This window comes from Stegodyphus dumicola, chromosome 9 (assembly GCF_044657685.1).
Source record: "Stegodyphus dumicola isolate Sdum_Otavi_A_Nest chromosome 9, ASM4465768v1".
NCBI lineage: Eukaryota > Metazoa > Arthropoda > Arachnida > Araneae > Eresidae > Stegodyphus > Stegodyphus dumicola.
This window is the reverse complement of record NC_140776.1, coordinates 4,786,333-4,807,976: the sequence shown is the minus strand read 5'-3', so window position 1 is coordinate 4,807,976 and position 21,644 is coordinate 4,786,333. Positions and strand designations below refer to the sequence as shown.

Below are 21,644 nucleotides of genomic sequence, written 5' to 3'. Positions count from 1 at the left end.
GTCATCAAATAATTAAAATCGTATACCTGTGCAATTAGAAAATGTCATGTGTTATTGTTTCTTAGTTGTTTCATTTACATCGGGCCACTCGCCAAAAAACAAAACACTAATTTCAAAATTAAATCATCAAAATATTAAACTCACTTACAAAAAGTACAGTACTAATATTCAAGTCTTTACAAAAATTTTAAGACATAAAAAATTTCACAATTAAAATCTTAAAATTCTTCAGTTTTTAGAGGCGAAGCACCCATGTGCTCAGGACTTAATGATCCCTGGCCATCGAGTACAGCAGGAGAACATCACCACTATGTTGTAATATAGGATTGAGATTAGGACAGACGAGCAAGTGCTGCTGATTCATGGTGTCTGTTTTAAAAATTGGGCAGTGGCTATTAATCAATATGCCTATTCTGCTGAGGTGTTCGGCTAAGCAGTCGTGCTTAGTACGCAGTCTGAAATTAGCCCCAGCTTCTCTGCTAGGCCTGCTACTGAACTCATTCCTGATATTCTCCCCAAGTTTACTCTTCGATTAAATTGATAGTTTTTTCTTGTAAGCTGGCATAAGATTCTCTGTAATACTTCTTCTAAAGGAACCAAAGGAACGGAATTTTATTCAATAAATAACTGCTCTTTACCAAGAAATATGTATTTTCATTACCATCAATATCTATGTAGGATGGTATCTACTGAAATTATACAGTTTTACCGTTCCTATTTAGTTCCCTGATATCTTGTTTTATTTTTGTCACAAAAGAAGGCTCAGGGTGGTGTTGAAGAGCTATTGTCACTACGGCCGACTTAGAATCAACGAGAATGACGATCTTTGTAAAAAGCTCAGTTGTACATTTCAAATTAGGCACAGCCAAAAAGACCGCATAAAGTGCTGCATCAAAATTTAAATAACGTTGAACCTCTGGAGCATACTTTGAAACAGTTTACAATATTCACTTGCACCAGCAGCATTATTCAGTCTAGAGCCATCTGTATATATACACGTATCCACTCTGGTTTAGGATAGTTATTGCCCAATAGTGACAAGGCATTTGTTTTTAGAATAATAGCTTGTATGTCCTTTTTTCTATTAATCTGGGATCTGTGATGTAAGATTGAATTTGTGATGATTAGAATCTGTCATCTTGTTTCTAAGAAGTTGTCTATATTTGTAAAATTAAAAAAATATAATAATAAAACATAAATCTAAAAAGCCCTTTTCCCAAACCTTTTGACTACCTTCTTAGTCTAATTGTTGTCTTTAAGTTATTTACAAACAATTATTTGTATTACGATAATGTTTACTATATGTATGCAGAAAATTTTAAGAGAATCTACGAAATAACCGGTCCGATTCAAGAAAAGGATTGAAAATCTCAGTTTAGACAGAACAGACGTCGATGCATTTGTAGGGAGACTGACACAATTATTCTTCCTGAAGAGGATGCAGTACTTCTTAGAGAAGAATAGTTTCAAAGCCCCATGAAGTTCATACCTTTTCTCCACAAAGACCAACTTTAATCTTAACTTGGATTTTTCCACTATTTTGTTCTTTCTGGGTATCGTTAAGCAGGAAATGCAAATTGATAATAAATATTATTAGTATTTAATAAAATCCCGCCCGCTATTTATTTATTCCTTTCCAAGTGTTTTTTAATAATTTGATATTTAGACAATTTGGAAGAAAATTGCGTTTTGGCATTATAATATGCCACACAATGCATGTATTCTTGAATAATATATCATTGGACAGTTCTGGCATATTTTTTTCATGTATCATTATGCATTTCACTGAAGATGTAGTTCCCTCGTCTGGAACTGAAAGAAAGGTTTAATAAACAAATAAATAAATACCCTTGCCTAACATTCTTTTCACGCCAAAGTGCTGCCCGAAATGAGACAGAAACTCCTGAAATTTCTGTTTGAATGGTGCGATTCATATATTCAGTAAAATATAAGTGCGTATAAAAGAATAAAGTATTTATTGCTTTTATTACCTTAAGAAAATACCTGTAACTCATTAGAAAATAAGAACTAATTGAAAGAAATATACATTTAGGTTTAGCTTCTGGAATGCAAAGGCATGTAAATTCAATGCAATTTTGTAAAGCTCATTTCTAAACGCTTTCTTTTTCCTATTTCCTACTGCACCATAATTTCACAAGCTATAAGAAATGTAAACGTTAGGAATCGTAGGAAGGTTCCAGCATGATAAATACGATTTTATATTTTGTTACTTGTTTGTTGAGAATTTTGTCTTTTGGCCTGTTGGCCGAATTGCTTTTTTCGAATAGAAACTTTAAATTCAAAAATTGTTTTAACAGTTTCTAACTGTATTTGATGTTTCAGGGTTTACTGTATTTTAAAATTTTTAATGAAGATATTTTGAATTTCTATGTATTTTTGCGTTACTGTTGAGTGAGAACTAGTTTGATTCAATGATAAATATATTTCTAATAAAATTCAATGAAATGTGTTTAAATGTACAATTTATATATATACTGTGTTAATATTCATTAATAAAGAATAAGACAAGGGCATTTCCTTTTCCTTGATTAACTTTTCTTTTGTTCTTGCTTTTTTATGAATAGTTGAATTACATTGTTGATAGAATAAGTAATTTTAAAGAGTCTTAATGAATATTTATTTCGTTAAAATTGACTTCTTTTATTAGTGCTTGATGCATTTTATTTTTATATTCGTAGTCATTTATTTATAAAATGGCTACAGTTTAAATTTTAATTATTCTACAGTTAAAAATGCATAGCTCCAGACTGAAACATGTGCCTTATCCTAATAGGATACTGTCATTTAAATTTGCTTTTTTACAAATGGAAAGTCACCCGAATTTTACCAGTGCATACAGCTGTTTTCGTGAGAATAAATAAAATGGATATTTCAAAAAAATCATCTTCATGAAATATGAATTTCCACTTGGAATACGGTATTTTGTTACTTTTCTTTTACACTATGCTTTGTAGTTGCTTTCTTTGGCATCTTTCCCATTCGTATTAGACAAATACCACAAACCAGAATTTCTCGAAAACGTAGCGGCCGTTTTGCATTTTGAAATGACTTTCTGTAAGTGCTCAGTTCTATACCATTTCTTTGTTTTACATTTTAGCTTGCTTTTTTGACTTTTTCCTCTTTGTTACCTGTTTTTATTGATTGATTTCTTTCAGGTCATTTTGCAATTGAATTTGCTTTCAACTCATTCGATGAAAACAGACTAGGAGGAAAAGTAATTAGTAAACATGAAATGGAATTTTTTAAATTTTCTTTTTTCCTGTTAACTAAAAGAAATTTTCTTCTCAGCCACATTTATTTAACTTGATTTTGGAATTTCAACTTTGCAAGACGTTTGACTAGGCAAACTGAATAAAATCTAAATTCCACTATTTCATATTTATTAAACACGATGATTTTTTTAAACAAACTGAGGAGCGATTTTTTCATGATTTGTATGAAATCCATAGTATAAAATGTATCATACATCGACATTGGTCAATTTGTTCCCTTCCTACTAAGAACTGGCTACAAATTAAACGACTGTCAAACTTAATTACTGAAATTTTCAAATTCTTTCTTCTTTTAATGGCCAGAATGAAATTTTTTCAGATATTATCTTAAATGATTAAGACTGCAAAGACAACTATTCTTGTAAACCATTATTGAATAAAACTAAGTGTTCCAGATTATTTTCTAATCGTAACCGTTGGATTTAAAAAAAAAAAAAAAAAAAAAAAAAAAAAAAAAAAAAAACGTTGTTTTCATTGTTCATTGTTGCTTCACTATGGATTTTTGTGATCGAATTTTAGCCTACTCCCTGATAAGCTATCGAGTTTATATTTTTTACGTAATCTGAATTGTCGATAACAGCGATTTTTTATAAATATAAACATATGCGTATATTATAAACATTTATCCCTTATATCTTTTAAAAGAAACTTTTTATATCCTTAGAAAGTTACAATTCTGATTTTTGACAAATGTTTGAATATTGGTCGATCTTGTAGACTATTTGACAATTATAATTTTAAAATTTTAACATTTAAAAATATATCGGATATAAAGTTTTGAAATTTTCAAGGATTATGGAACAAACTTTTCTCCCTCTTTTAATACAATATGCTAAAGAATATTAATTGTGTAATTAATTGTCTATATATTTTTTAAAGTATGCTGTCAAAAGCAGACGAAAGGAAAAATCGTATCTCGGGGAAAAATTGCATTTAAGTTTGCCATCTTGGCGCACTTTAATAACGAACTAGGGATAATAGTTGTTTTTTTCATTTTAACTTCATGTAAGATGCTCGTCATAATAATGTTATTATTATATCCAATTTCCGAAACTGAATGTTGAAACGAGTTCTTAATTAGCTAAATGACGTTGTTTTTTCCCTTATTTTCATAATTTTTTGATAATTTTTTACTTGTGTTTTAATACTAACTAAATATTAGATCATGGATAGTATGTAATAAAAATTTTTAAAAAAATCAGAAAATGGATTGCAATTAGAAAGATATATATATGCAATAAGCATTTATTTAAAATGGTTATGAAAATTACTGAATTAAAAGGAGAAAAAATAATTCATCATCAGTTCAATGGGACTAAATATTTCAATTTAGAGAATTTATTAACAATATTATACCGCGAATATTAAAGCGTAGAGCGCCTAAATAACGAAATATATTAATTAATTATTTTTGAATGTATGAACCATAATCTTTCTAAATTTATCAAGGGCGCGCGAGGCTTTTGTTATTAGTTATATGAAATTGCACATGAATTCTGTTAAATAGAGTTATTTAATGTATTATCTTCATTAAACTATATAAAAATTCAGTTTTCATTTTTAGTGTATTAATTATGAATTTATCAAAAAACGATTATTGTATGGAAATCTTTTTTTAATCATATTTTATTTTTGCGCAACGAATACCGTTACAATTAAACGATTTTACAACTCACAATGCAGAAATACATCGGAAGGTGATTGAAGACTTGTAGTTTAGAGTAATTTGAAGAAATAGTTGTACTACTAGGCTTAAATAAATTTCTTCCAAGATTAATTTTCTTAGGAACTTTACTAAATTAAACTTTTAACTAATGTTCAGTTTGGCTTCAAAATGCTTCGCAGATTAGATTTATTTCAAAATCGTAACTTCAATTTAGATAAACTAAGCTGAAATTTTTGGATTATGTGCCTAATTTTAGAAGAGAAGTCTAATCATCTGCACTTATTTTTAATGAACGTAAGCCCATTTTCCTTTTCCTATTTGTTGCTCAACATTCTTTCGCAAAAGATGGCTTTTTGGAAAGAATGTTGGTTAGTTTTAAGTCAATGTTGCATTGAAAGTTCAGAAGTGGGAAAAGCAAACTGAAACTGACATGAATGTTAGAAAAATGCATGAAAACTTCAGAAAACTTAACTCTGTGGACTAATATTTAAGTTATTAAGAAAAATTTGCCAATGTTTTCAGTGTTTACGTTCTCAACTAGTGACGTTGAAGTCCAGTTTTCTAATGTCAGTGAAGGCTCAGATATAGCCACATTATTCTTAATAGAGTGTCAAGTTGTGCAGTTATATGCCATTTCTTTAAATAATTTCAAAAATAAAAACTATAGCATTGGTAGCTTTTCTTAGTGCTGCACATTTAATGCAGATATTTATATTCGTGTGTTAATTTATTTGGAAATTAGTTCCCTTTTTGTTGCTTCGGGCGTTATTTTCATAGACAAATGTGATCAATGTCTCATTTGAAATTCCTGAATATATATCTCAGTATGACAATAACATAAGTTTTTATTCTAAAACACAATTACCCCTCACTTCCGCACAATATGCTACTCAAAATTAATCAGTTATAGACAAGAGATAAGCAATTTAGAACAAAATCAATAAAAACCCAAAAGAAATTAAATTCAAAATCAGCAAATTTCACAATTCGCTATAACTATGTATATAATCAACCAAAAGTCAGAAGAATTATAGATATGCGAAATAAAAAGACACAAACAATGCATAGAAAGAGGAATGCAATTAAATCTGGTTCAATGTTATTAATATATGGTAACTCAGACTCAACTGAACTCTATTCTCTGGAAAATGACTACTTCTCTGTTCAACCAAAATTAGCTGATGAATCATTCTAAATATTTGAAACAGTTCACGCAAAAATTTTGAACTTCCCCTCGACGATAATGCAGTAAACATATACAAAAACTAACCCGTTTATAAAAAAACTGCAGTGTTCGATAAAGTAGAAAAAATTAATTATACATTTGTGCGGAGTTTCTGACTCAAATTAAATGAAGAGAATACCAAATATACTTAAAAAATAACAGAGGAAAATGAATTAATAACTTGTTCAGAGCAAACACTTTTTTATTTTCAAATGTTGCCAGTTCTTAATATCTGAAAATCTGAACAAGATATATTAAAAACATCCTAAAAACAATTTGTCAGTTTCCCAAAAGTTTCTTAAGTAATAATTCATAAATAATTATCTGAAAAAAATGTAATAACGTCATAAATTTTATAGTGGAATTCTTAATATTTCCGACTTAAAATATCGTTCGGAAATAAATTTATCTCAGATATGTGCAGAGGAAAATTTGAGTGGGTAAATGTGAAAATTTCTTGTGTAATTACTCATAAAACAATTATGTAATAAAAATGATACTTTATCCATTTCACTTTTAAAACTTTAACTTTTTTATAAAAGTGGTTTACACGTTTTCCTGAAATGTGTAGAATTGAGTATCATACAGAAATGAAATCTTTGATTATTGAAAGTTAATTCCTAATTAAATGAAACAAAATTTGGATGTCTATGTTGATTTCTCTTGTTCATGTTCTACCTTGAAAAAAAATGGCCGAAGCAGTTTTGCATAAGAAAATCTGTTACATATAGTCCTTGTCATTGAAAGCGTTGATATCAGTAAACAATCCTGTCGACTTAGAAATAAAGTATTTAGTGATATGAGGTTAAAAATAAGGGATGCAACAGCATTACTGTGTTTTTCTAACAGAAATAGTTTGCTCATTCTACATGAACAGCTTTTCCTGGACAAGATCTGCTAGGTGGTTGCACTGATTCTGTCAGTGAATCAAAAGCTGCAGCATAAAGATTATTGTATGAATTTTTTGCAGTTTTAAATAAAAATGAGAGAAATGTTTTTACATTTAGCTATAAGGGGACACGGAAGCTCTTTTATCAAATGTAGACAGAGCAGAAATAAAACGCAGGAAATGCTACCAAGTTAAGCTTCAAGTACAGAAAACACCAAAACATATTTTGGTCACACATTTGCTGAATATCATGGCATTTTTATGACATACTTTGAAAAAGGAAATACCTTCGTGAGTTAATAATATTATACAAGCCTTCTACATTTATAGAGGTAACATGCCGAACACAGTATAAGGTATTTCTCTCGCCTTCTTGGCGAGCCTTCGTGGTGTAGTGGTCTGCACGCTCAGAGCGTAATTGAGAGGTCCTCGGTTCGATTCCCGGCGAAGGCGTTGCTAAATTTTCTTTGTGTCTGCTTCCAAAAAAATCCTAATATCTCTACAGTGGCGCCCGAACTAAAAGGGTGTTGGATGAGGATTCTGCTCACCCAGGATTTGCGATTGGGTCCCCTAAAAAGAACCCAGTCGCCATTTAAAAGGGGGAGTATATAAGATATTTCTCCCACCTTCTTGGCGAGCCTTCGGGGTCTAGTGGTCTGCACGCTCAGAGAGTAATTGAGAGGTCCGCGGGTCGATTCCCGGCGAAGACGCTGCTCATTTTTCATTTTGCCTGCTTCCAAAAAATCCTAATGTCTCTACAACTGAGCCGAAAAATTTATCTTCTCCATAATAATGAAAAGTGTGAACCAGTACAATAATCATTTGCCAAAAAAGCAGGAAAGAAATGTTTTTCTAAGGCGATTTACCATTCCTCCTCTTCCACCCTTATGGTTTAGATTTTGCGCCACTTAAATAGAATGTGTTACCTAAACTCAAATCCGAGCTCCATGGCTGAAAGTTTCATTCTGTTGAAGAAGCGAAAATAGAGGTTACTTAATATTTTATTAAATCTTCAGATTACTTTTACGGTATTGAACTGTTAATTAAAAGATGTGAAATGTTCTTTGGAATGGGAAGTAAAATTATATCGAGAAATTAACAATTCAATTTTTATGCGAAAAACATCTAGTTCTCATCTTACATAGAGCCCTGTGACTGCAGTTCTAAGGATCTTAAGTTTTACTAACGTTTATTTTATTTTAAATCTTTACTATCACTTCTTCTTTTCTACTTCCGGCCAGAATTAAAAGCTTTAACTTATTTATGCAAATGTGTCTGGCGAACGCCAAGTACTTAAGTTGTGGCTTTTTGCCAAGCGAGAGAGAGGAAGGAGTTAGTCAAAGCAGGCCGCTTGCCTTAGCAGTTTTACTCGGTTGCTGGTTGCCTTCCAGGCCAGAGGTTTAATCCTCTTAATAATTTTAAACGTATTGTAGTGTTAACAGTTCTCTGTACTACATACGGCTTCCTGTTAATATACGTCCAATCTTCCACGTAGGCCCTTGTTTATTATTCCACAGTTAAGTTAGAGTTTAGTTAATATTTTTATATTCTTACGTTAAGACCACAAGTAGTTAGTCTCTGTATTCCGAAGTACGGAAATTATTGTAAAGAGTGAAAAATAAAGGGTTTCGTATACCCTTCCTGTGTATCTTGTCTACTTCCTACATTTATTGAACATAGCTTTAGTAAGCTCCCTGTTCCGAGTCAGGTTCTGGAATGTTCCCCAAGCAAGTAAGGCGGAACACTGAACCTGAAAGTTACATTCCTAAGATGATCGCTTGTTCCCCCAATATATATACAAACACACACAAACATAACCTGTTTTTGAAGAACAAAGTAAAATAATGGTATTAAATATCACTGGCAATGATTACATTCAATATCTGAAACATCAGTGGCCGTCATAGGGAACTTGCACATCATATATAAAGTTGCAGAAGAAATCTTGCCCCACTTCGCTCCACATAGATATTTATGAGCTTTATCATTATTTTTTCCTAAGAAATTAAAGCCAGAAAGAAGTTTCAAAACAAATTCTTGGCAAAACAAATTTAAATAAGATCTCATGAGAAATGCAGTAATTTGGAATGATGAAATTTCTCGAGTTTGTGCTTACTTTGCATTGAAATGAAGACCTTTTTTATGTCTTTTTACGTATACGAGAGAGGGAATTGCAACTTTTGGATTTATTCATTTGTTAAATGCTTTGTGTTTCACGAAAGCTTTCTTTTTATAAACTTACAAAGGAAGATAATTCATTTATTTCTCTGGAGCTCTCGAATCTTTACGTCGTGAGAGCAAAATAAAGGAAAAAATGTAATGAAAAATATTTTACTACTCAATACTCTTTTCTTTTCAGATTAATGAACAGTGCGTAGAAATAATTCTCATGTTCACAAAGAGAAGAAACAATCGCAGTGAACAAATGTGAAAGTTTCTGTTTCTTTTGTGAAAATTTGAAAAAAAAAAAAAAAACCTGTGGTGTTCGTAATCTAGAAATTTATGTTTTTTTGCTTAATATTTAGGTATTCTAAATAATACTTGTCTTTAATAGCATTGCAAGTCCTTACCTAACTATTCTAATCAAAGCCAACAAACTGAGAAATTCGCAAATAGATGAATTCAGATTTAATGAATTCCTTAGGTCTACACATTAAGATTCTTTAAATTGATAGCTTTAACACGAAGTATTTTTTTCCGTTTTAAAATCATTAAATATTTCTTATCCTATTTTGTCACACATGTTTACGGTTATTTTAAGACCAGAAAAAGCAATCGTCAACCTTATTTATTGTACTTTTCTATTGTTGTCAACATTCCACTTACTTCTTGTGTCACTTACGTTGCAATATACCCCAACAATCGATTTCTCAAGGACAGTAATAATCTGGAAATTGATAGGTCTGTAAAATTTCATTCCGTATTTCTGTAGGATCCTTTTCATAGTGCTCTGTGACAACTTATGACCACACTCGATTACCCATAGAAAAAAAAAAATTCCTGCTTTTCTAAACAATTATTGGTAAATCTGACACCCTACCGGACATTTCGCTCTATCATCTGCGAATGAGTGATGGAGCAAAACGTGCAGCATTTCCAGAATTTCTTCCTTCTCCGCTCATGTGAAATGTACGGAAGAAAAAATAATTTTCTAACCCTGCTTTCCTATAGTGATACTTAAGGAAGGATAATTTTATAATGTCCTTTAACAAGTCTCATATGAAGTTTAAAGGTAAAATTGTCTAAAGGTAAAAAGTCTAAAGGTCTCATTTGAAGTCTGAACGTCAAAAGGCCATTTAAGAAATAGTCCTTAAAAAAATAGAAAAACATCAGTAGAAGCAACAGCAGAAACAAAAGTTTTACTAATAGTAAGTAGTAGAAACCAAAGATGTTTATAAGGAAGAGGAAAAAGAACTGCAGCTTTTATAAAAAAATCTACGCTCATCTTACGAAGTCTTCTTATTCTCTCCTTCCTCAAATTGTTAACTGTTCTATCTTTCCCAAGGAGTCAGCTTTACATAATACGTTCACCAAGATATATCAGCACCGAAGTACATGCGTATTCGTTCATTTTCTAAATAAACATAATTCATTTTTTAATCATCAAATTTATTAAGAAATTGTTTATTAACTTCAAGAAATTTTTTGCTAATTATTTTAATTTCAAATTCAAGGAATTTTTATTTGAATAATAATATAAATAATTAAGTATGTGAAATAAAATTTATCTTGCTTTAATTTAGAGAAATTAAGCTATTGTCTGTAACTGTTAAAAATTGTATTTACGGATGATTCTAATAATAGTATGTTCATATCTTTATAGAATACAAAAGTCACATGACATATGATAGGTGTAACATTACTTAGCTGCTTTTTCGAAAATTGACAACGTGCAAACTAATGGTTGTAACCATATCTTATAGAAAGAATTACAAACCTACACGCAGTGACAATTTCTTTATGATTTATAAATACACTGCCCAATGAATATTCATAAATATATTAATTGCAAAAATATAATTTTTTTAAGTTCAACCAATCGTTATTTCATATGATTGCTACTGCATCATAAATACTATTAAGCTGTTCGTATTTTCAACAAACACAACAAAACGTAAAACTCTGAACACTGAAATCATTTCAAAGATTGAGAAATGTTCATCATTTTTGTTTTTTATTATAACATCAGTCTTTCAGTTTTTGATCTGAGCTATTCGGAGCACCGACAAACATGTTTTATACCTTGAATTTCTATAGCTGTAAAACGAAATTTATTTTACTTGAATTGCTTTACTTGCACAATAGTGCAAATGCAGCACAATTAGTTCATTAAGAATAAAACTACACAACGCCACAAAAAAGTTAGTTTTTTAACTTGTTATTTTTCACCATTTAATATTTAAAATATTGTCAAATTTCTTTTACATATGTCTCTCGCCATAAATAAAGAAAAATATGATTACGCTGTCTAACAATTTGTTTCGTTTAAAATGTAAGTTAATCAAACTGTATTTCTATTATTGAACTTAATTACTCATTCGGAAATTTTTCTAGTCTATGAGAATTCCTGGTGATAAATAGTTAGGGTATACATAAATATATTTATGCATCGAAATAGCATATGATGGATATTTCTCTTAAAAGTCAAGCAGAAGTCAGAAAGCATAATAAACTCCAGTATGATACCTTTCCTCAATATCGCGAATTTCCTAGCAATAGTACCATGCACATCTTTCATAATATGAGATTGATGGGAAAGGAGTCTAAGCGGAAATACATAAGGGAAAGTTTTACAGACATTGCACCCCATGACTTCATGTCATCACAAGATATATCATTACCTTTACAGTTCCGCGCTCCCATTTTCTAAGGAAATGTTTCAAACATTCTTGCAAGATTGCTAGGCAGTCTTATCATTTGGAATACACTGCAGTTTAAGTTCTTCATTCAGAAATAGACTTCTAAATTGGGATTCAACAAAAATATAATCTTTGAATTTATTTCAAGTAGATTCGAAAACTCACTTCTCAAAAACTGGAAATTTATTTAATTTGTATTCATAGCCTTAAGAAGCTCCTCATAAGCATTTACTTAATGTTGTGATAGATAGTGGGTAGATCTGCATATGTGGGGAACAGGGAACTCCTGATCATTACACTTTCTCATGCCCCTTAACTGAGGATATTCACACAAAATCCCCAAGAACTGACCTCCTGGCATTCCAAAGGTTTTTAATTAAAGATAAACATCAATATCCAAAGTTTCATAAAATTATGCAACGACGTTCTTCCTACGGTCTAGATCTCTGTCAAATGTAAGTGAACATACAGTTTAAACTTAGTAAACTTGTACATGCTGCGATTATGGATGAAATGGCTCCGCTCATGAACTGCAATAAACCAATATATCTGAAATAAGCCATGGACACCCACCTCTTTAGCATTATTATAACAATTCATTTTAACATTGTGTTGCCAGTACTAATTATAATTATCTCATTCTGTTTATTTGTTTATTAATTATGTTTATCTCCTATTTTTGTTGCACCAAATCCGATGTTCAATTTACCTTGTGAATCTCAAATTGTTTTCCGACTATTTTGTAATCTACTTATGCCCTACACCATTATTTTTAATAAATACTGGATGCGGGGCATACTTTGGAATTGCACGATGTACCATAATATGCAAACTCTAGACCTTTTGAAAAGCTTCAGTCTATGCAAATTCTTATAAAACTTGCAATTACGCCCCCCTTTTTTTCCCGAAGAGTTAGTATGGGAAGGCATTACCAGTTGACCTATGGTACATCGCTGGTGTCCCCCATACTTTAACTTAATCTTTACCTAACGAAATTAAACACGCGTGATGCTCATCTCGATAACTGTTTAGGGGTGTTATACTTCTGTAGAGTCTCACCCTCTTTGGTAACATTCTGGAGGTCAGAAAGTAGACACTCTAGTAAAATACAGTAGACACTCTAGAAGATTTAAGTTAATTAGCGCTATGCCTTGAAACTTACATCCGTGGCTTGAAAAGGATGTAAAAGAACCTTTTATTAACATTAGTTATTTAACAGAAGGGACTGATCATGCTTACAGAACTAGCCAGCAGTTATGGCGTAACTCAAAAGTAAACAATTTAACTTAACAAAGTAAATCGTAAGTAGTAATCGTAAGTAAGGCTTCACAGATGATGGAAAACGGAGGCACCTGGCGTCTACCAGAGGTTAAGCATGTGCAGGCCCTTCGTCCTCCACTATCCAGTGCTTCTTAAAGAATTTAAGGCTTTAGTGAGAAACATGGTTTTACAGGGGCTAGGTCGCTGTACAATGGAGACAGTTTTGGGAACAGAGGGTGCAAGAAACATATTGCATTGCAATGCCAGAGAACATAAAGAGTAAAAGAAATACAAGGAATTAGTAGTGCAGTGTAAAAGTATATAAGTAGTAAATACCTAATAAAATAAATAAATAGTGCAATGAAAATGTAGTACAATATTAAATAAGTAGTGCAGTGAAAAAGGGGCGGTCTAGAGGGAGGTCTTATATAACTTGGTAGATGTCCTGTCCCAGGGCCACAATCGTTATGATAGTCTGACATATGTTATGCCCAGTCACACGATTTAGTGTAATAAAGCATCTGTGAGTCTCAACACTACTGAAGCAGTGACGTAGGTTAGTGGTGTTGGTGAGAAGGCATTGATAGACATAGCCTTCTGCTCCACAGATGCACGTTGCAGTTTTGGAAATGCCAAAGCGTAAAAAATAAACAGGAAAGGGTCCGTGATCCGTGACAAAGCTGGTGATTCGTAAGACGGACACCTGTCTTTGAAAGTTAACTTACAAGTTATTTCTCCTGCCTTCTTGGCATGCCTTCGTGGTCTGGCGATCTGCACGCTGAGCGTGTATTCCAGAGGTTCGTGGTTCAATTCCCGGCGAAGCGTTGCTCATTTTTCACTTCTTCCTGTTTCAAAAATAATCTAATGTCTCTACAGCGACGGAACTAGAAGGGTGCAGGGAAACTAGAAGGGTGTTGGATGATGATTCTCCTCACCCAGGATTTGGCGATTGGTTTCCCTAAACACCCCAGTCGCCCTTTGAAAAGGAAGAATATATAAGGTATTTCTCCCGTCTTCTTGGCATGTCTTCGGGGTGTGGTGGTCTACAAGTTGGGCGTGTATTCCAGAGATCCGTGGTTCGATTCCGGGCAAAGGCGTTGCTCATTCTTCACTTCTTCCTGTTTCAAAAATAACCTAAGTTCTCTACAAACTTTTGGGAAGAAATCGTATGTACGTCTCCGTCCAATTCTTGTTGCCATTTCAGAGCGGCTTAAGAGGGAGGTACCGAAATATTAATTTCCTTTGCGTTTATGTTGCTAGTTGCCTCTTTGGCAAGTTTGTTAGCTGTTTCATTGCCTATCAGACCTAAGTGTGCTCTAACCAATACCAGGTATATGTGTTTATGGGAATGCTTTGCAGAAGATGCTGTATGTTGAGAACGAGCAGAGAGGAGCGATTATGATTTAAGACTGCCAGAACAGTGGACATACTGTCTGAATAATTACAGAACAAAGTTTAGACAATATAGAATTGCGCAAAAGTTGGCTCAGACCTAATATCAGTGAGACAAGCCTAATGGAGAACACAACAAAACGCCTCAGGCAAACTGCTGTCCATAACTTCAACCATTAACTTAGCGTTCAGCAGGCGGAAGACGCTCAATACAATCCAAACCCTTCCTTTAAATACTGTATCTTTCAACCTCATCTGAATGCGAACGAACTAGAAACACGGAATAAAGGAGAAAAAGGGAAAGCGAGAAAGGCAGTAAATGTAATTAACTTAAAATAACTGGTTAGTGAAACTAAATAAATCCTTATATGTCTAGTTATAATGTTCGAGAATGAAACAAGTAAGTATAGCTCATTTGAAACTCATAAGAATCATTATTATTTTTAAATCCTTGCAAATATTCTGCTTTTATGGCACGTCATTCTTTTATGAAAGGATTTTGGAATCACTCTAATTGAAAGCGTGGAATAATGACGCTCATTTGAGTTGCTAACACGTGTAACTTGATTTGTAGATAATCTTAATTGAAATGCGAAGCAGAGATTAAAATTCTGAAACAAAATTAGAAAATGGATGACTAAACACAACTAAAAGCATTTCTAAATTTTTATCATTAACATAAGTTTTTACATAATCACTTATATCTTAAGAAATATTTGCACGTTCTCATTGATATCAAGAAATGATGTCACTTGACACCTGAAAGTGATGTTAAAATTTAAGGTACATATTGGGAATTACCATGCTCAAATACACAACAAATAATTATTCTGTGACAAATCATTTGTTGGTCAGAGTTATAAATGTATGGCAATATTTCTTAACTATTTTTATCGTATTAATATTTGAGTAAGGAAATATGTTATACTCTGTTTTTTTTTAAATCTCGAATTTTACATTATATTTCTATCATATTTTATGTATTATTATTATTTTTTCTAAATTTTTAAAACATATGCAATGTATTCTTTTGCCTAATAGTTTCATGACTATATTGTAATAATTCTTTGTTTCTTATTTTCAGAATGACGATGAACATCACAAGCAAATTTTTTAAATATGGTTCAAAAAACATTTAGAATGTTAAGAGAAGGCAATTGGAAGAGGACAAGAAATTTTTCTACGTATTTGAAATCTGTTACTCTTATGTTTCCTGAATACAGAGGAATAGGACATTAAAAAAGGAATGCTACTTTTCTTGAAGTGCTGCTGCTAAAAGTATAACAAATTATCCATAAAGAAGGGCAATAGAAGAAGAAATAAATGGAATGTTTTTGTTTTTCCTGATTAAACTTGAGCAAGATTTGGCGACTTTTTACTTTATTACAAGGAAGTTAAGAATATTGAATGAATATGAAAATTTTGATTAGAAAAATTAAGAAGGATGAAAAAGATACTTCTAATTTTTTACTGGATTTGAAAGCAACTTCTCATTCACCTGTGTCTTATTTAAATCGTAACAAAATTAAGCCCTCTATAAGCTTTTAAATACGTAAAGATTTTGCTCACTCTGTAGCTGGAAAGATAAGTTATTATTCTTTTTATTAGTTATAGAAGTGCTAACCTCAGAATATCTCTCCATAGTTTTGGATTTTGAGCTATATTTTACAGTGATAATAATTTCACTATCATGTGTTAATATTTCTGCCTTTTGAATAAACCAAGGCATTTTAGCAATACATGAAAGTTAGTTTTAAACTTAGTGCTATTTTTTAACTGTTTATTGAAAACCTGGAGTACACAAAAAGTACAAGAATTCATGTTTACAATTTTGTGAAAATATAATGTAATGACATACTACATAACTGTATTAGCAATATGTGTGACTTAAGAACTATGATATTAGTACTTATGTATAAATGTTCCTACGTTTTGTCACTACATGTAGAGGTGACGTGCCAAATATGACGTTAAGTCTCAAGTGTGTCCCTTCATGGCAGCTATATTTGTAAAATCATTCTCCTTGATATCCAAATCTTGTTGTGATTACTTTGTTGTATGTACGTGATTTTAAACTATTATGAGTGCTGCTAGGATGATCCACCTACATCTATCCATTTTTATTGTAATAATAATAACTTTGATTGGCCCTTCGAGCCAGAACTCGATGACTTCAATGTTCGAATCTAAACAGTTCGACGAGTCTGTTTGGCAAGAAAATCCTCCGGCCGGTCCACGCATACCGAATGTCTACCTTGGAGCAATCATCCCTAAATCCAACTTGCTTTCCCTTCAGAGGATGTTCTTTAAAAGGATTTCAGACACCGTTGACAGCATAAATAACAATAAAATCAAACTTTATGACTTCACCTTTACGAAACATTTCAGGATAGGCCGTGGGCCATGGATGATGATGAATCTCGAAGCTAGTCCAATGGATATTTTGAACACACTTTGTAAGAACCTTTTAGCGCATAATGTTATTACAGTTATATATCTGACTAACAATGAAATATACCAAGGAAATGCTGCATCTGTACAATATTTACTTCAACTAACAGGTTACCTGGGTTTACCTGTTATAGGCTGGAATGTGGACAATGTAGGCTTAGAAAAGGTAAGTTCTTTCAAATTTCGTATTGTATAGTAATTTAAAATGGTTTATAATCCCACGTTTCTGCAATAAATGTGTGTGTTAAATGTTAAGAGAAAATTTCTAAAGAAAGAAAAATTTACTTCTCTTTTAGTTCATTAAAATGCAGTTTCAAGGCTTGAAACATAAGTTTCGCCATTCTTTGAAAAAAGAAAAAAAAAAAAAAAAAAAAAAAAAAAAACTTATATGTCACGGAAAATTAAATTTTTATTTAAAATGGAAAACTGTATATAACTCACATCCTGCTTGATGTATAAACACTAAATAGCTTCAGAAAAATGTCCATAGTTTGTTTGTATCAAGACGGGGTTGATATATTGTATGCTTCACACGAGATAATTTATGTTTGCTGAATTTTTTAACTAAATGAAAATTTTTAGTAAGCAAGGGAAATATGTTATATCATAGAAGGCTTTGCAGAAAAAAATCAATAACTCTGCAAATATTTTTATCATATATTCTATGTTCGCGAACGTAAATATTTTAAGCAGCCTAAATGTTTAGATAAAGATTTATGTGGATAATCTTGCAATTAAAACAATTACGCAACTATTTATTTGTATTTAACGGGAGAGAAAAATCCTAAATGGGAAAAATAAGAAAAGTAATATGAATTGATATTACAAAAAAGTTTTTCTCATTGCTTTCACTTACATCTCTTTAATAGACATGAATTCTTTTAACTAGTGTAACTGATTAGGGACGCTATTCATTAAACATAAAATTTGAGAAAATTTGTGTTCCATAATTTTGGAACCTGTGACTTAGACAATTAGATACCAATAATTTCACTGTAAACATAATCAAAGCGTTGATTTCTTAAATTATTGTTTTAAAGGCGTTTCAGGAAGTGGTGAACATTTTTCAATATAATGTGTATATATGCACACATATACAAATATATATATGCAGAAATGTTTTATGCAGTTTAGATATTTATGCAAATATTTACTTGCAAATCGTAACATAAATATTCATTCAATTACATTTTTGTATCTAACAATGCAGGAATTTTCGGAAGGGAATAAAAACATAACGGAAACTGAAACCTTAAAAAATATATTCTTTCTTTGTCCAATGTATGCTTATTTTATACGAAACCAATGCTTCTAATATTGAGCAATATATTAAAAATACTTTTTAAATCTCTATTTAACTGCTTTATATATTATAAACTAAAGAAATTTCTTCAATTTTATAAACTTCCATGCATTTAAGATATTAAGCAGGCCGGGTTTTTGGATCTGCCATGAAGACCTGTACTAAAAGAGCCTTTTTTAGCAAAATGTGTATATTTACCTATTTTTTCCTCTCTTTTAATAAACTTACATTCATCAAGATGGCATTTATATTATTGATGAAAGTAAGAAAGCAAAATATTTAAATTATAAGCTAATATATAACAAGTGACCAAAAATCTCCTAAACGGATAAAGCCGGTCAGAGCGCTCAGAGGGTTACGTATTTTTGGTTCGTTTCTTTGGTGTAATCGGAGCTTCCAATGGTACACAAGTGTATATAATATGTGCTCTAAAACATACTGAATATTATGTAATGAATTTTAAATTGTTTTTGATGTAATTCAAATAGTTTTAGCTAAATTATCATATAACATCGAGATTCATTAGGATTTTGCATCGAACAGAATCCAAATTATGTATCAAGTTTGTTGAAAGATACTAAGAGCAGAAGTTGTAGAAGTTACTTCAGTCGCACATCTAAAATGCTACATTTTTGCTCACTTCAGAATAAATTTTGTTATAATTTGAACTAAAATTGATACTAAATCTTCAACAGTTTTACAATACAAATAATTCTTTGCCTCATTAAATATACGTCTGATAAATGGGTGGAAGTTCAGAGGAAAGGGTTAATTAAATAATGTAAACAATAAATGTTAAAAGATATCTTTGAGCTAAATAGTAATCACTGCAACAAGAATCTATCGTTCACAGAATATCTATCAGTTTTCAAATGTTTCAAATATAATTCAAAATTCAGTGAAGATTTTGTTTCAAAATGGCTTGATTTATCATCATCTTATTTGGCTTTTAACTTTCTGGACCTTGTATTAATCACGATTAATAATAATATTCCAAGCCTTATTTTTTCTGTATCTTATACTTAACTGCATATTAATTACTTAGCTACGTTTTTTTAACAGGTAGCCACTTGAAAGCTAGTAGATAACGACATAGATTAAATCATGAAAGCATAGAATTTTGTATCTAAGATATTCAGGTTAAGCTTTTTACACTAAACGAAGTTTTATCTTCCTTGTAAAATAAGACCATTAATCAACAAGCAAAACTTTGTCGGAAATCTTAATTTAATATTAGAACACCATGCGGAAGAAATAATTAATGATATGCCGAATCTAAACATATAAGCTTTATTCATGCAGCGTGTTTTAATACTTCATCAGAAGATTGAATTTATAATTCTGAAAACACAGTTTAATGCTAGCTTAAGTTAAAATTGTGTTTTCAAAATTATTAAATATCAGACTCTCTTATATAAGAAAAAGATAAACTAAAATTAAATTTAAGGACAAAAAACTGAAATTGCCTCTTCTTAAGAAGTTCGGAGATACTAAATGATTTTCGGAAGTTGTGTATTAGAAGAAACCAAGAAAACTGCATTTGGAATGAAGAAAAGAAAATTTGAGGAAGATTTTGTTAAAAAAAAAAGCTTTTGTTGGGATATAGAAGAGCTTGTGAATAAATTTATTTCCCACGAAAATGTTTGCTTCATTGCTTTCTTGCATTTATTTAAAACATGCTTTTCAGATTAAGGGAGTCTGAAGATAGCTTAAGATATACTTTAGTCGCATATTTTTGTTTAATTCTGATATTTTTACCAATCGCTACTGCCGTACGTCAGTTGCCTTCATTTGGAAGTTCATATATGACATTAAGAAACTAAGGTTTCATCAAAACATTTTTTCAAGAAAAAAAACTGAAATAAAGAAACAAAATTTATATGTAAATGTTATTTCAATTGATGAATTTATGTTTCATGATTTATTTTATGTCAAGTCCGCTGAAACGTATAACACATATTTTAAATTTTGGCTTCAAAATCTGCGTGACTGCAATTGTGAAACTAGCTCTTTATAAAATTCTTCATAAATGCATTCTTCGTAGAAGTGGGAAGTAAAAGTTGCATTAGCCTATCTGTCACAATAACACTTGAGTTTCTATTATATGTTCTTTCCTTTGTACAAAATCAGATAACTAGAAGTTTCATCATGCAAACATTTCAATTAAGGATCGTTTTTGGATCTGCATACAAGTTACTATTTATTAACTTTAACCTGAAGCTCTAAATATATCTTAAATGACTGAATGGTCAATGATTTAAATCTAATACACTTGTAAAAATGTGCTTTCAACAAAGACTGTTTTTGTCATATACCATCTTTAGCAATAATTGCATAGTTTTAAATTTTATGCAACCTGCAAAAATCATCTAGGGAGGCCAAAAATAAAAATTCTATGTTCAGATTTATGAGAAAAAAGTAAAACAAAATCGTTCGAGATATTAATAATTAAATGTTTCAGTCGAGGGTCTTATCGGAATTTTTCTCCAGATATTTCGCGATCTTTTTTAGAGAACCAATTTATAAAATAAAATTACACTTTTTCCGTTAAAAAATCATTGTAAACCCGATGCATACACATATCATTTACTAACTCTATGCGTGCAGTAATTTGTGTATTATGGAATTATTGCAAATCTTACAGTATTTTGGTTGCTTAATGAATAATAAAAGAATTCGCATATCCCGGAACAAAATTTAAACACATCAAATACCTTTCAACATAAATTAATTTCATTTGAAACGTTTGTCTGCAGAAGAAGTAATTGACATTCGAGAAACTTAATAAGACGGATAAGTTTCTCTACAAAAAGAACATATTGTGCTTCGGGATACTTAAATTGCATGAAACAGTAAAATTTCTGCCCAAGATTATTAATATTTATTCATGCGTACATTCACGAAAAGGCGGTTGTATGAGCTAGAGCAATCGCGTAGAGTCCTGAATTTTATTCGCGGGTCTTATCGGTCGAGGGTCTCATCGGAATATGAAAGTTAAGACTGGTTGAAAACTAGCAAATTGACCAAGGTCTATTGAATGCAGTCAGTTTGAGCTTCTGACTATGTAGATGTTTTTGTGCGCTTGCCTGTCTTAGCTTAAATATGAACCAGTTTGTTTAGAAAGTCATTCTCGAAAGCAGCTTTTCCTTCAGCCATATAGCACTAGCAATGTTGTCTTTGTTTTCTTAGACAAAGCTACGAATAAACATTTCTTTCTTTATTAGCAAGCCAATAAACAAACATCTGCTAAGAAAAAATGATGCGAAGATTACTACAAATCTAGTATACGCATTGACTTATGTTAGC

At 31.2% G+C, this 21,644-nt stretch overlaps 1 protein-coding gene across 1 annotated transcript in view; it reads left to right on the top strand.

Moving 5' to 3' along the window:
- Positions 1 to 21,644, top strand: part of LOC118184662 (glutamate receptor ionotropic, NMDA 2B-like) — a 620,775-nt gene that overhangs the window by 356,049 nt on the left and 243,082 nt on the right. The window contains exon 3 of the mRNA XM_085824503.1: positions 15,669 to 17,201. Coding sequence (XP_085680629.1) covers positions 16,665 to 17,201 — 537 coding nt within the window. The 5' untranslated portion in view covers positions 15,669 to 16,664. The remainder of the gene's footprint in view (positions 1 to 15,668; positions 17,202 to 21,644) is intronic.